This window comes from Lemur catta, chromosome 4 (assembly GCF_020740605.2).
Source record: "Lemur catta isolate mLemCat1 chromosome 4, mLemCat1.pri, whole genome shotgun sequence".
Taxonomy (NCBI): Eukaryota; Metazoa; Chordata; class Mammalia; order Primates; family Lemuridae; genus Lemur; species Lemur catta.
This window is the reverse complement of record NC_059131.1, coordinates 31532387-31544953: the sequence shown is the minus strand read 5'-3', so window position 1 is coordinate 31544953 and position 12567 is coordinate 31532387. Positions and strand designations below refer to the sequence as shown.

Genomic DNA, 12567 nt, shown 5'->3' with positions numbered 1-12567 from the left:
TAATAAAAACAGGTATCTAGGCCAGGCGCGGTGGCTCACGCCTGTAATCCTAGCACTCTGGGAGGCCGAGGCGGGTGGATCGCTCGAGGTCAGGAGTTCGAGGCCAGCCTGAGCAAGAGCGAGACCTCATCTCTACTAAAAATAGAAAGAAATTATCTGGCCAAGTAAAAATATATATAGAAAAAATTAGCCGGGCATGGTGGCACATGCCTGTAGTCCCAGCTACTCGGGAGGCTGAGGCAGTAGGATCGCTTAAGCCCAGGAGTTTGAGGTTGCTGTGAGCTAGGCTGACACCACGGCACTCACTCTAGCCCGGGCAACAAAGCGAGACTATGTCTCAAAAAAAAAAAAAAAAAAAACAGGTATCTGTTTCCATTCCTTTATTTTAATATCTCTCTTTGAAAACATAATATCTTTTAAGACTATAAATCCATATCAAGTGAGCATGTGCAGCTGATATCACATGCTTAAGATGCAGAACTCTATTAACACTTTTTGGCTGAGCACTGAAAGCTCGTGTTAGTTTTTGTCTTGCAGTTGAAACTACTGACATATGACATTTAAAGTATACCCATGATGGATCCAAAGTTTAAGACAGAACACAATGATGTTGAAATATTAAGTTAATGAGGTACATAAAAATTATTATAATTCTCTAAATTTGCCTTAAAATATTCTTCCTCTGATCTGAAGTTACCTTCACCAGATCAAAATGTTCAAATAGTGCATCAAGGTGTCAACTAACACTTCACAAACTAAAGTTGAAGACAAGAGTGACCATTATATCCACGATGCCTTTTAGTTTATTGGGAATAATACTGTATACCCATCATGTGTTATTTTTGGAGGATTTCTTGCAAGTAGAAACCTAAAAACCTTTCCCCTTATGATTTAAAACAAATAATAAAACAAGTCAACTTGTGTTTCATAAACACAAATTTTAAGAATTCTAAATATCAAGCCATGGATCTATTTTAAATTCTGAATATAAAATCATTTATATTAAAATACACATTTTTACTCAAACTAACCATGATATATCATTTTAATAATTAGTCAATGAATGCCTTTCTCCTTAAATAATTCAAATTCAATTAAAAAGTATCATTTGATAAATAGAAAACACCAAAATCTATCTTACTATAAAAATCTTACATGTATACTATATTAAGATATATTTTGTAATGAAGATTATTAGTAATACATGGATCTAAAATAAATATTGTAAAATTAAAATAGCTAATTTATCATACATGCATAAAAATGACAGAATAATTACCTAAAGGAATATATGTGAGCATGAAAGGGGTTTGCACATCAAAAATAAGACAGATTAAGCCACTACCATTTGGATGCAGGATTCTTTTTATTTTCATTTAAATATACATGAACTTCAAAATCCAAGAATTTCCACTTCAAAGGCATTTATGAGGCTATCCATCTAAAATCTTGACCAAAATAATCTAATTTTTCACAAATTACTTCCCTTTGTGCTCCTATGATGTAGAAAATGGTTGGACAAATTCCCCATGTACCATTTACATGAAGTCTGCAATTTCTGGCTCATACTTTCCTTGAGATTAGGAGAGACAATTATGTTTTGGTTTTTGCAGCCTTTTCTTTTCTTTTTTTTTGAGACAGAGTCTCACTCTGTTGTCCGGGCTAGAGTGCCGTGGCACTAGCCTAGCTCACAGCAACCTCAAACTCCTGGGCTCAAGCCATCCTCCTGCCTCAGCCTCTGGAGCAGCTGGGACTACAGGCATGTGCCACCATGCCCGGCTAATTTTTTCTGTATATATTTTTAGCTGTCCATATAATTTCTTTCTATTTTCAGTAGAGATGGGATCTTGCTCTTGCTCAGGCTGGTCTCGAACTCCTGAGCTCAAACGATCCTCCTGCCTCGGCCTCCCAGAGTGCTAGGATTACAGGCGTGAGCCACCGCATCCGCCTTTACAGCCTTTTCTAATGCTGAAGCCTATTGTGGAGTATGGAGCAGAGTTGCAAAGCCTCTCATCTCTGTGTCCTCAAGGCAGTAGGCCACATCCCACAAAGAGCTGCTAAGAGCCAAATTCAGCACCAAGTAGATTTCCAATATAAACAGTTTCCTTCCCTCTCCCACCCCAGGCCACCCTGACTGGCAGGAAACACAAGTGATACTGTCACCAAAGCCCCATTAAGAGAGTATACTCTTACTTGAGATTTTAAATAAACATATAAAGTATATCAACTACCTAACAGTTCATCCCACCAACCCCATCTAACACCCAGGGCAAATGTAATACTGCCAGCACAGACAAATACACTGGGGCCCTGAGGCTAAAAGCAAATACAGAACTGTACCTCCCAAACTGGTGCCCTGAAGGAACATGGTCTAAGAGCACAAATAGCTGTTGATCCACAGGTAGGTCTTTTCTACAGAATTATTTGGAGCTTTAATTTGCCAAAGTATACTGAGACACTCCAAAAGGGGATTTGGTATGTATCACGGGACCCTGGTTTGCGTAAAACTAATATGACTCTGAACACAGTTTAGCAAACACTGCTATGGAATACACAACAAACCACAGAAGCAAATCAAATGAACCCAATGCCCAGCTTTAGTGTGCGGGATGTAAGTATTCAGTGAATGGGTCCTTTGCTCCAGGCAGAAGGTACGGACGGGTGGGCGTCCACTCTTGCTAAGGAGACACTCTGCCCTCTGCGGTGTACTGTGCTGACCTCACGCACCTCCCAGAAGCTGCTCAACAACTCCCACCCCACAGTGCCAGAACAGTTCCCTGTGTTTAAGTGACTTTGACAGGCCTAGAAGGAGAAAATAAAGTCCTGCTGGAGGAAACTTACCATAGCAGCTCTCACAGGCTCGCCCTAAAAGGGGATTCTGTGGCTGGAACGTGGCCCCCACGGCTCCATTCACAGCACCAGGCTTGCCATTGCTGGTGGATATTTGGTTGGGATTTGGTTTGCTGCTTTCAATGAAATGTAAAGTGAAGTGATAAAAAATGATTTGTAAAATAAGGCAAAAAGCTCTATATCTCATTACTGAAGTAATTTATCTTAACTAAATATAAATAAACATTTAAAAATGTTTGTTGAAGAAGAAATAAACTGGTAAAAGCAAGGTGTTAAAGTGAGCCCAAATCACATTCATCTTTATAAAACAAGGCTATGTAAAACCCAATCTCTTATGCCTGATACTCACAAAATAAATATAGCTATATCTCTTCTCTGTCCAAATACAATTTCCTTAGTACACCCTGACACTTTTGAAGGAGACACGTTATTAAACTTTATCACTTATCATAAATTCTCATGAGAAAATAAAATAATTTTGGGGGTCAGATAAATTAAGCTAAAAGCAGTATGGCTGTGTTTAGAGAAAGCCTCTGTCCCATTCCTGCTGCTGGTGTGAGAGTTGCTAACTACACAATAGTGCTCAGGGAGCTGCACAAAAGCAATATGTTCAGCAGAAATACCGCAGGATTCAACAGGGCCTATCTCTAGTGGTCAGTTAGTATTTCAGGAGCTTCTGGCTGCTCATGATGATTATTTCTTCTACATTTGAATTTTTACAGGAAGACTACATAGCATTTGAAGTTAAAAAAACTAATGACAGTGTTTTGAGGTTTTTCTAAGAAAATATTGTTTAGGAGGGAAAAAGACATCTACCACAAGTCTACATGCAAATTTCCCAGAGACCAAGCCAACAGTCCTTAGAAACATATAGCCCTGATCATGATATTTCCTGTGCAAACAAGGCTAACACTTTCCCCCACCTAGGGTAGGCTACCTCCTCTGCTTAAAAGCCTTGCCCAAGAACACTGCACAGGTACACATAGAATGTACTCAATAAATTCATAATTCATTTAACATATATTTTTCAATGTCTAAATGAAAGTCTCTGGCCTCAAGGAGCTTCATTCTGGAGGACCTTTCATGTCTACTTGCCACACAAAAAATGAATGAAATACATTGGGAAATTATTTATTAGAAATGAATGGTAAATGTAGATTATATGCTACCTTCCTATGGTTGTTGAAGTTATGAGATGTCACAACTATCAAGACACTTGAAGTCTCCACAGAGAGTAGGCTCAAGGGCTTCTTTCCTTTTTCTACAGTTCCATTTATCAGTCAAACCCTAGAGTGTGGAGCTGGTGTGGCCTCTCTTTCTTTTGGGCATCATTATTATTACTACAGCTGTCAGGTGACACTCCAACCACTACCACCTGAAGAAATCATTTAATCTCTGTGTACACTGAGGTCTCCATTCTATGCACTAGTGTTATTATTTACACTTCTAACCTATGTCAGCCATGTATTTTGAAGACAAATTGGTTTTTAAAACACATTTTAAATCAGACAAAAATGTTTCTCTTCTTATAGTTTTCAGCTGAAAATGTACAAAACGAAAAGTGGTGATGTAGAATGACTAAGATTTCCAGGAATATTTAATATTTCCTATTTTTTAAAAAATCTACTATGTATAGATGGGAAATGATCACCTTTGAAGTCAAATAAGTAGCCAGAAATTTCCCAGGTATACAAAAATTTCTAATGTATGACCCACGGCAAAATATATGTGTTGAAGCCCGGGAAAGTGGTGCACGCCTTCAGTCCCAGCTACTCAGGATGCTAGGGCAAGAGGATCACTTGAGCCCAGGAATTCAAGGCCAGCCCGAACAACATAGTGAGACCCTGTCTCTTTAAAAAAATGGGAAGATACATTTTATGAAACTGCCTTTCCTTTTATCTAATGCCCACCTTTCTTCTCTTCATCTGTGCTTCTACCCCTCCTGCCCTCTTGAGAAGTTTACATACTTGATTTTCTTTCCTGGACCTCTTTATTTCCATTTATATGACAAATAGTTCTCCTACTTAAAAATTCTACTATATATACAACTATTATGTACCCATATTAAAATTAAAAAATCAAAACAAACAAAATTCTACTAATTTACCCCAACTTACCCCTCAAATCTAAGAGCTTGCTCTTGTTCGAGCTTCTCTCTCTTTCTCCACTGTCTGTATTTGTGGTCATATTCAGTCCTCACCACTGCATTAAAGATCACCAAGTGATATCCATGTTGCTAAATTTCCTGGCTATTTTTCACCAACATCTGACAGCATTAATCACTCGCCCTCCTTGAAACACACTTCTCTCCTAGCTTCGGTGATACTACACTCACCTGGCTATCTTTTCTTAGCTATCATACTCTATCTGATCTATAAATACTGGATTTACTCAACGCTAGCTCAAGGCCCTTTTAGTGCTTTCCCTCAGAAATTGTATCTATGGCTTCAAACACAATTAATTTCTATCTCTAACCCAGACCTTTCCCCTGAGTTTAAGACCAATATATCCAATATATGTTGACAGCATCTCTATCACCTCTTTTTGGATAAAGTAGATTCAAAAATGACCTAACTGGATTCTCTGTCATCATTTCTGAGCTTGATGAATAGCATGGCAATCCACCTAACTGCTAGCCAGAAACCTGGATCAAGCTTGCCACTCCCTTGCCTGCCATACAACACAACACCTCCAAATACTGCACTATTTCCAGGGCCACTACTCTAAGTCAAGCTAGTGCCACCTTTCCTCTCCGAGAACTTTCTAACTGGTCTCCCAGCATCTATCTACTATTACTCCCCTTTCCCCCAAAGCATTTTCCAAACCATATAGCCAGTGATCATAAAGTGCTAATGTGATCACAACTCTTCTTCATTTAAACTCCACTCAACTGTTCATCAGATGGATAAACTCTTGGCTCTAGCCTACACACCAGCTTCTCATGGTTCACCATTCTTTCTTTTTACACCAGCCACATTACCTGTCTTTGCTTCTCAGCTATGCTCTGACCCTTCCCATCTCAGGATCCCATTGGCCTGGAAGCCTCCATTACCTGGTTAATTCCTCTTCTTTCACTTCCTCTTCCACATCCTCCTCCAAAGTACACTCAAACTCACTTTCTCAAGGAATCTTTTCCGATGGCATCAACTGAATCTCTTCCCCCAGCATAAACTCTCATAAAAGTTATTCTTCTCCATCAGAGTACTCACCACATCGCATGACTTACAGTTGTTTACTGTCTCCCCCACACTACAATGTAAACTCCAGTGGAGAGCCTCCTGGCTTCTAAAACTTTCTACTTCTAGTACAGAAGAGTGTTTTGAATATAGGAGACTGTGGGGCTCAAAAAAAACGTCAACATGAAATTCTGAATCTATTATTTGTTTATTAAAACATTCTATTTTAGAGTTAATTTGGAAATTCTTCAAAGGGCTCAGTTTCTTATCCAACTCAATAACTCAGCTGTATTATCGTCTATCTATATACATGATTTACATTACTTTCTTAAAAGCATCATTAGAAATTGTCTTGCTCTCCAAAAATCATTCAGTTAGATCAGGAGTTAGAAAATTTTTGTAGAGGACAGATCACAGACAGTATTTTAAGCTTTGCAGGTAATATAAATCCTTGTTGCAACTACTGAATTCTAAATTGTAGCATGAAAACAGGCTTAGACAATACAGAAACAGATGAGCAAATCTGTGTTCCAATAAAACTTTGTTTATAAAAACAGGCGGTAGGTCAGATTTCACGTGCAGACCATAGTTTACTTAGATCAAGACTCCAAAGTCAACATGAGGCTCAGGAAAAATAATTACGTGGGTTATTTGGTTAAAACTTGTTAAATGTACTTTTCCTTTCATGGTGGCAAGCACCGTACAAGAAAGCTGGTATGCTTGCTTTTGAAAATCTAAGACACGTGAGTCGTAATAGCATTTTTTTGGGGGAGTGGCTCTCTTATAAATTAGTCAAACAAAACATACATTAACAATTTTAAAGGAACTAGAAACTACTCTGTAGAAGGGATATTATATATAGCTCTGCATAAAAATTATGAACCCTATACATTACATGTTTTAAAAATTAAAATTGTCAGCCTTGAGGTAAAAGATTAATATGAAGATCAATATATCCAATTAATTGGATCATAATTCATTGTCCACGAGGCCTCCTATATGTACCTAAAAAATGTATTATGTAAAATATCGAAATTCAGTAAATAAAAGGCCAGGTATAAAACTTGTACTTAGTTCAAAGAGTAGAAAATATTGGAGCAGCACATAGAATTTTGTAATAAATTTCATTTTAATCCCAAAAGAATCTAGGGTAACACTATATACATATGGTGCTCAATAAAATAATTTTTCCTGAATAAATAAAGGATCAAACCCTGAAGATCTCAGCAAATAGGCATAATTCATTTAAAACAAATGAAAAGTGGCATTCACTTTGACATGACAATGATTTCTAAACCTAAAGGATAATAATGACAGAATGCTAGACACCTGAAAACTGAAACCTATCCTTTATTTACTGAACATTTACAAAGTAGAGCTCTAATTACGATCAGAATCAAGAAAACAATATTAAATCCTCAACCAAATAAACAATAAATCTCAAAAGGGCCAGGTGTGTTACCCAAATGAAATTGCTTCTATGAGGTAGATGTTTCAAAACTTGCTAGCTTTCTGAAATACATTTGCTATAATACAGTTTCATAGGATAGTTTTCTGACACTTTCCCTGAAGTTTCGATAGAAGTACAGCCCATGGCATTCTCCTTCTAGTCCTTACGTTTGTCTACTTGAGGTTTCTTGTACCAGGCCCTTTTTCTTTCTCCTTCCCCTCACCCCACCAAGACAGGGTCTTGCTCTGTCACCAAGCAGAGTGCACTGTAGCCATCATAGCTCACTGCAACCTCAAACTCCGGGGTTCAAGTGATCCTTCTCCCATTTTCCAAGTAGCTGGGACTACAGGCCTGGGTCACGATGCACAGCTAATTTTTCTATTTTTAGTGGAGATGGGGTCTCACTCTTGCTTAGGCTGGTCTCGAACTCCTAAGCTAAAGCAATCCTTCTGCCTTGGCCTCCCAGAGTGCTAGGATTACAGGTGTGAGCAACCGCACCTGGCCCCCTTTCTTTTCTAGAAAAAAAATCATTGTAGTGGCATAATAGAAAGCAAGTCTTGTGCTCTGTAGAGAAAGAAAGATATATCAACAAACAAATTCAAATTTGGATGAAACTGGAAAAAAAAAATGACATGTTTGTAATGACAGGATTAAGACTATGACAAATAGTTTAAAAGATTTCAATTACTTACTAAGTTGGGATATATACTTGTTTCAGTTTACTCTCAGCTTCTGCTGCTTTTAGACGTTTCTAATTCAAAAGATGGACAGAATATTTTACATGCAATGCCTAATAATTATCACTTCATTGTCTTAAAAATTCACAATCAATATTAAAGTATAATTTTAAAAATGCCATTTTAAGACAAGCTTTTCTTTCCCATACATATTCTTAAACTGTAGTAACTTCTAAGAAAGGTCACTAGGTTCTGAGGAATAGAACTGTAAGTATTAATAACATTTTAGACATAGATTTTAAAAAATACAGAAATCAGCAACTTCATTTTCCATTCCACCATGAGTGAATAAAACTAAAGTAACCATTTTTATTTTTCAAATTTAGCTTCTATTTCATTTCTTAATTGCCTTTCTGAGAGAGAAAAACTACATAACCCTTGCTTTTAGAAAAATATTCAGAGATGATGTTTCCAAAATCCATGCAATAGAAAGAGACTATTCTAAGTAGAATTAAATAAGCATTTACCCTCAAATATTGGGAGATACGCAATAAACTTTAAATCTTGGCTGAACTCATATAAGATTTCACTGCAACCAGTTATGAGCCAAATGCAGGGAAAAGAATGGGAAAGAGATTATATAATTAAAACCAGACACTGATCAGCACAATAACAAAGGCAAATAGGGAAAGAAAATAACATATGGTCAATGTTCAAAATTAAGACAAATTAGAATATAAGGTTATCCTCCATTTTCCCAATGAAGAGAAAACAAAAACACTTAGGGGGACAACCTGAAACTTTTAGAACAGAGTTGAAATTTTGGGAAAGAATATTATCAAATTTTCAACCACCCTCAATGCCATCATCTCCACCATCTTTAGAGACTCTTTTTTGATTCAGATAACACAGGTTTCCAGTCTAGATGGTCTTCATTTCTATCTAAGTTGTTTGAAATAAGCGCTTTTTGAATTATATATGATATTGACACTGGAAATGTTTCAACAAGCCATGAGTATCTATTCACTAATTCATGACCTCAACAACTCACTTTTTAAAGGGATCCTTAAAATGTATTTTTACAGCATCTAACACTTGCCACTGTGCAACCTACACACTTAGGAAAAATAATGTCTGTGTTAAATATATTTGTCTTTCTTTGTCACTCTCTGACACGTGACTATAAGAATATAAAACAAGTACTACTGAGGTCATTTCAGGAAAATGTACTTTCCCCCAAAGGTAGCATTATTATTCAAAATAAGTAACTGAGAGAGTTACCTGAATTTAGGGCATTTGAGAAGGATTCAAAGCTTAAATCATTCCCTATTTTTAGAAATAATTTGAGAAAAAAAACTTAATATATAGTACCAAAACATCAAATGAGTAAGACTAACTACTACAGTTAAGGTCAGGGGATGTATTCACACAAATGTTATGTAAGGAAGCTTCAAAAGATTTTTAAAAATATCCCAAATTATATGGTTGGTGGCATTGGTCTAAAATTTCAATTCTTCATAAAAATAACTTGTTGAAGAGGTTTGTGCTAGTATCACATCTTTGACAGTATCCATCTGTTTATCCACAAACAGATAAAATACCAGTCACATGCAAAGAAAATAATGCCTCTCTAGTGGTATCTTTCCCTGTTATCTTTCCAAAATATTTATCATAATGAATGCTGAAGTTAAGGAAATACTCAGACTAAAAATATAATAACCTAAAGATATTAAGTCATATAGTTTAAAAGTCTAGAAAATGTAAGGCAAACAAAGCAAATTTAAAATTAGAACATTCCTAAGAAATATTAAAATATAAACAGAAAGTTCATTTTAATGTAATTATATTGGTAGTATTATCAAAAATTACCTGCTGCACGTATCTGTCAGTAGTTTTCCACATGTAATAATATTCAATGATGCTAGTCAATGATTTCCAAGGGAGCTGAAAAAATATTAACATGACACATACTATATGTTAACATACAGTAACACGATAATTAAAACATGCTATTAATACTATAGAAAGTGCTATCTTTTAAAACCATTTCTTTAAAATAATGAAGCAGGCCGGGTGCGGTGGCTCACGCCTGTAATCCTAGCACTCTGGGAGGCCAAGGCAGGTGGATCACTCGAGGTCAGGAGTTGGAGACCAGCCTGAGCAACAGCGAGATCCTGTCTCTACTAAAAATAGAAAGAAATTATCTGGCCAACTAAAATATATATAGAAAAAAATTAGCCGGGCATGGTGGCGCATGCCTGTAGTCCCAGCTACTCGGGAGGCTGAGGCAGTAGGATTGCTTAAGCCCAGGAGTTTGAGGTTGCTGTGAGCTAGGCTGAAGCCACAGCACTCACTCTAGTCAGGGCAACAAAGCGACACTCTGTCTCAAAAAAAAAAAAAAAAAAAAAAAAAAAAAAAAGAAGCAAATATCCACATGGAAGATTCATTCTAGAAGAAATGTTTGAGAAAATTTAAAGTAATTCTTAGCAAAAGGTACCCCAAACAAGTTATATTCAGTAAGAGACTCTAATACAACATATCCCATTTCTCACCTCACATTTTATTAAAAATTATAAACATTGTGACTGACAATATTTCATGACTTACTTGGGAAAGATCTCAGGTTACAGGTGGGGGCTACAGCACAATATTAGAAATTACATTTAAATAGCTTTAGCCTGAGTTACTTTAATTCTAAAGATGTCAGCTGCAACTGGGTGTCCTTTGGTCTCTGGGATATTTCTCATTCTTTTCAAAATTACTCTTTTTTGACTTGTTTTGTTGTAAATAAAATAAAAACCTAAATCTCTGAAAAAGAAAATAGCCAAGTGTGCATCCTATTAGAAAAATAGGAAGCTTGCCTTTGGTGTTTTCCATAAATATTCACAAATGGCCAAATGAGCTCCAGCTCATGAGACTCATGAGACTCACAACTAAAGAATATGCACATTCAGTATGTCCCCACGTAAAGGGGGATCCTTAGTCATCTAAGATGCTAACGAGGGCAGCTGAAACTGTCATGATGATACAAATGACTGATAAAACAATCTTTTAGTTGTCACAGCCTTCACTCTGATTCCATCCAGCTTGTCCTAATGGCCTATAGGGGAGTTAAAAACAGTACTGTCCAGACTCACTGCACAGGTGTCTGCCTGTGACCCATAGGAACAACACCCATGTCATTCCTATCACCTCCCCATTTAACTCACACTTGTTTGGTCTGAAGAGAAAACAGATGGACTTTGTAGAAAGGGATTTTTTTTTTAAGTTTAATTGAGTAGCAATTCCAACAGTAGTTACAAATGTGGTCTCCTTACAGGACTAGATTGAAACAACCACTGGCATCTGGATTGCAGCTAAAACAAAAGTTTTCTCAAATCCAATGTGTTCATCTAATGGAGTTGAAAGTGTCTGAAAGATGGTGTAAAGAGCCTTCAGTAAGACCTCACAGGACAGTCATGGCATAGTCCCCTAGGGTTCCTAAGCAAGCTAAGAACTCCTATCATCATTCTTCTTTTGAGAAATAGGCCTGGCATGCATTTACCTGGAAGTCTGAGAAAGGGAAGCAAAGTGATCGTGTAACATGGGTTTCACCATGAACCATATTTTATCTTATACATAGTCCAAATCAGTTGTGTGTAGCACCATGACTCTCTTATCAAAGAGAAGTGGTAGGTTGTGAAGGTACAAGTCATATGTCCTAGTGTGTCTACTCCTGGTACAGTATCGTTTCTCCCTGAACCCTCATTTTTAGCTTCTTGGGAGTTCCCCGAACTTACGGAAGTTCCCTGATATATCCATTGAAGAGGAAAAAATGTGAATGCCACAGATGACTTTGCCTGCAATACTGGCACCAACTAGAATTATACTGTTGCAGCAATTCAGCCCCATGCAGGAGTGGCTCTGAAGCACAGTGAAGGGAGATCCTTTTGGAGGGCAGAACATTAAGGCGAATGTCTGGTTTACTACTTTGAGTGGAAGGAGAGATAGCTTCTTTCAATTATAATCAAAAGCACTCTAGCCAATATAAAACTGGTAAGAAGCAGAACAGTGTTCCAGGATAGACCCTAGATATGTAGGTACTGACTGACAAGACTCAAGGTGGAGCAGGAACTAAGCAAGATTGGTGGTGGAAGCAGCAGATGCTCTAAAGGGCTATCTGCTAGAATGGTGCCATCAAAGGGTTGGCACCATTCCGCTGCACTCTTGGTGTCACTGCTCCTGGCTATGGAGCATCTAAACCTGGATTCATGGCCCTCCTGGAGTTCCCATTAGCCTTCTAATACCCTGTAATAAATTTCATTCTGCTTAAACTAATTCAGTCAAATGGATTCTGTTGTCTCCAATTATGGGCCTGCTCACTCTCCTTCTATCTAGTTCACTTTCTTATACTGCAGCGGCTGGAAAGCCAAAC

General features: G+C 37.3%; 1 protein-coding gene across 5 annotated transcripts in view; it reads right to left on the bottom strand.

Moving 5' to 3' along the window:
- The window catches only part of MTA3 (metastasis associated 1 family member 3), a 224326-nt gene that overhangs the window by 51100 nt on the left and 160659 nt on the right, over nt 1-12567 (bottom strand). For 3 of the 5 annotated variants that reach the window (XM_045549481.1, XM_045549484.1, XM_045549485.1), the window contains 3 exons: nt 10023-10097; nt 8169-8227; nt 2842-2966 (listed from right to left, as the gene is read on the bottom strand). In XM_045549481.1, coding sequence (XP_045405437.1) covers nt 2842-2966; nt 8169-8227; nt 10023-10097 — 259 coding nt within the window. The remainder of the gene's footprint in view (nt 1-2841; nt 2967-8168; nt 8228-10022; nt 10098-12567) is intronic. The other 2 variants (XM_045549482.1, XM_045549483.1) reach the window with 1 other exon arrangement.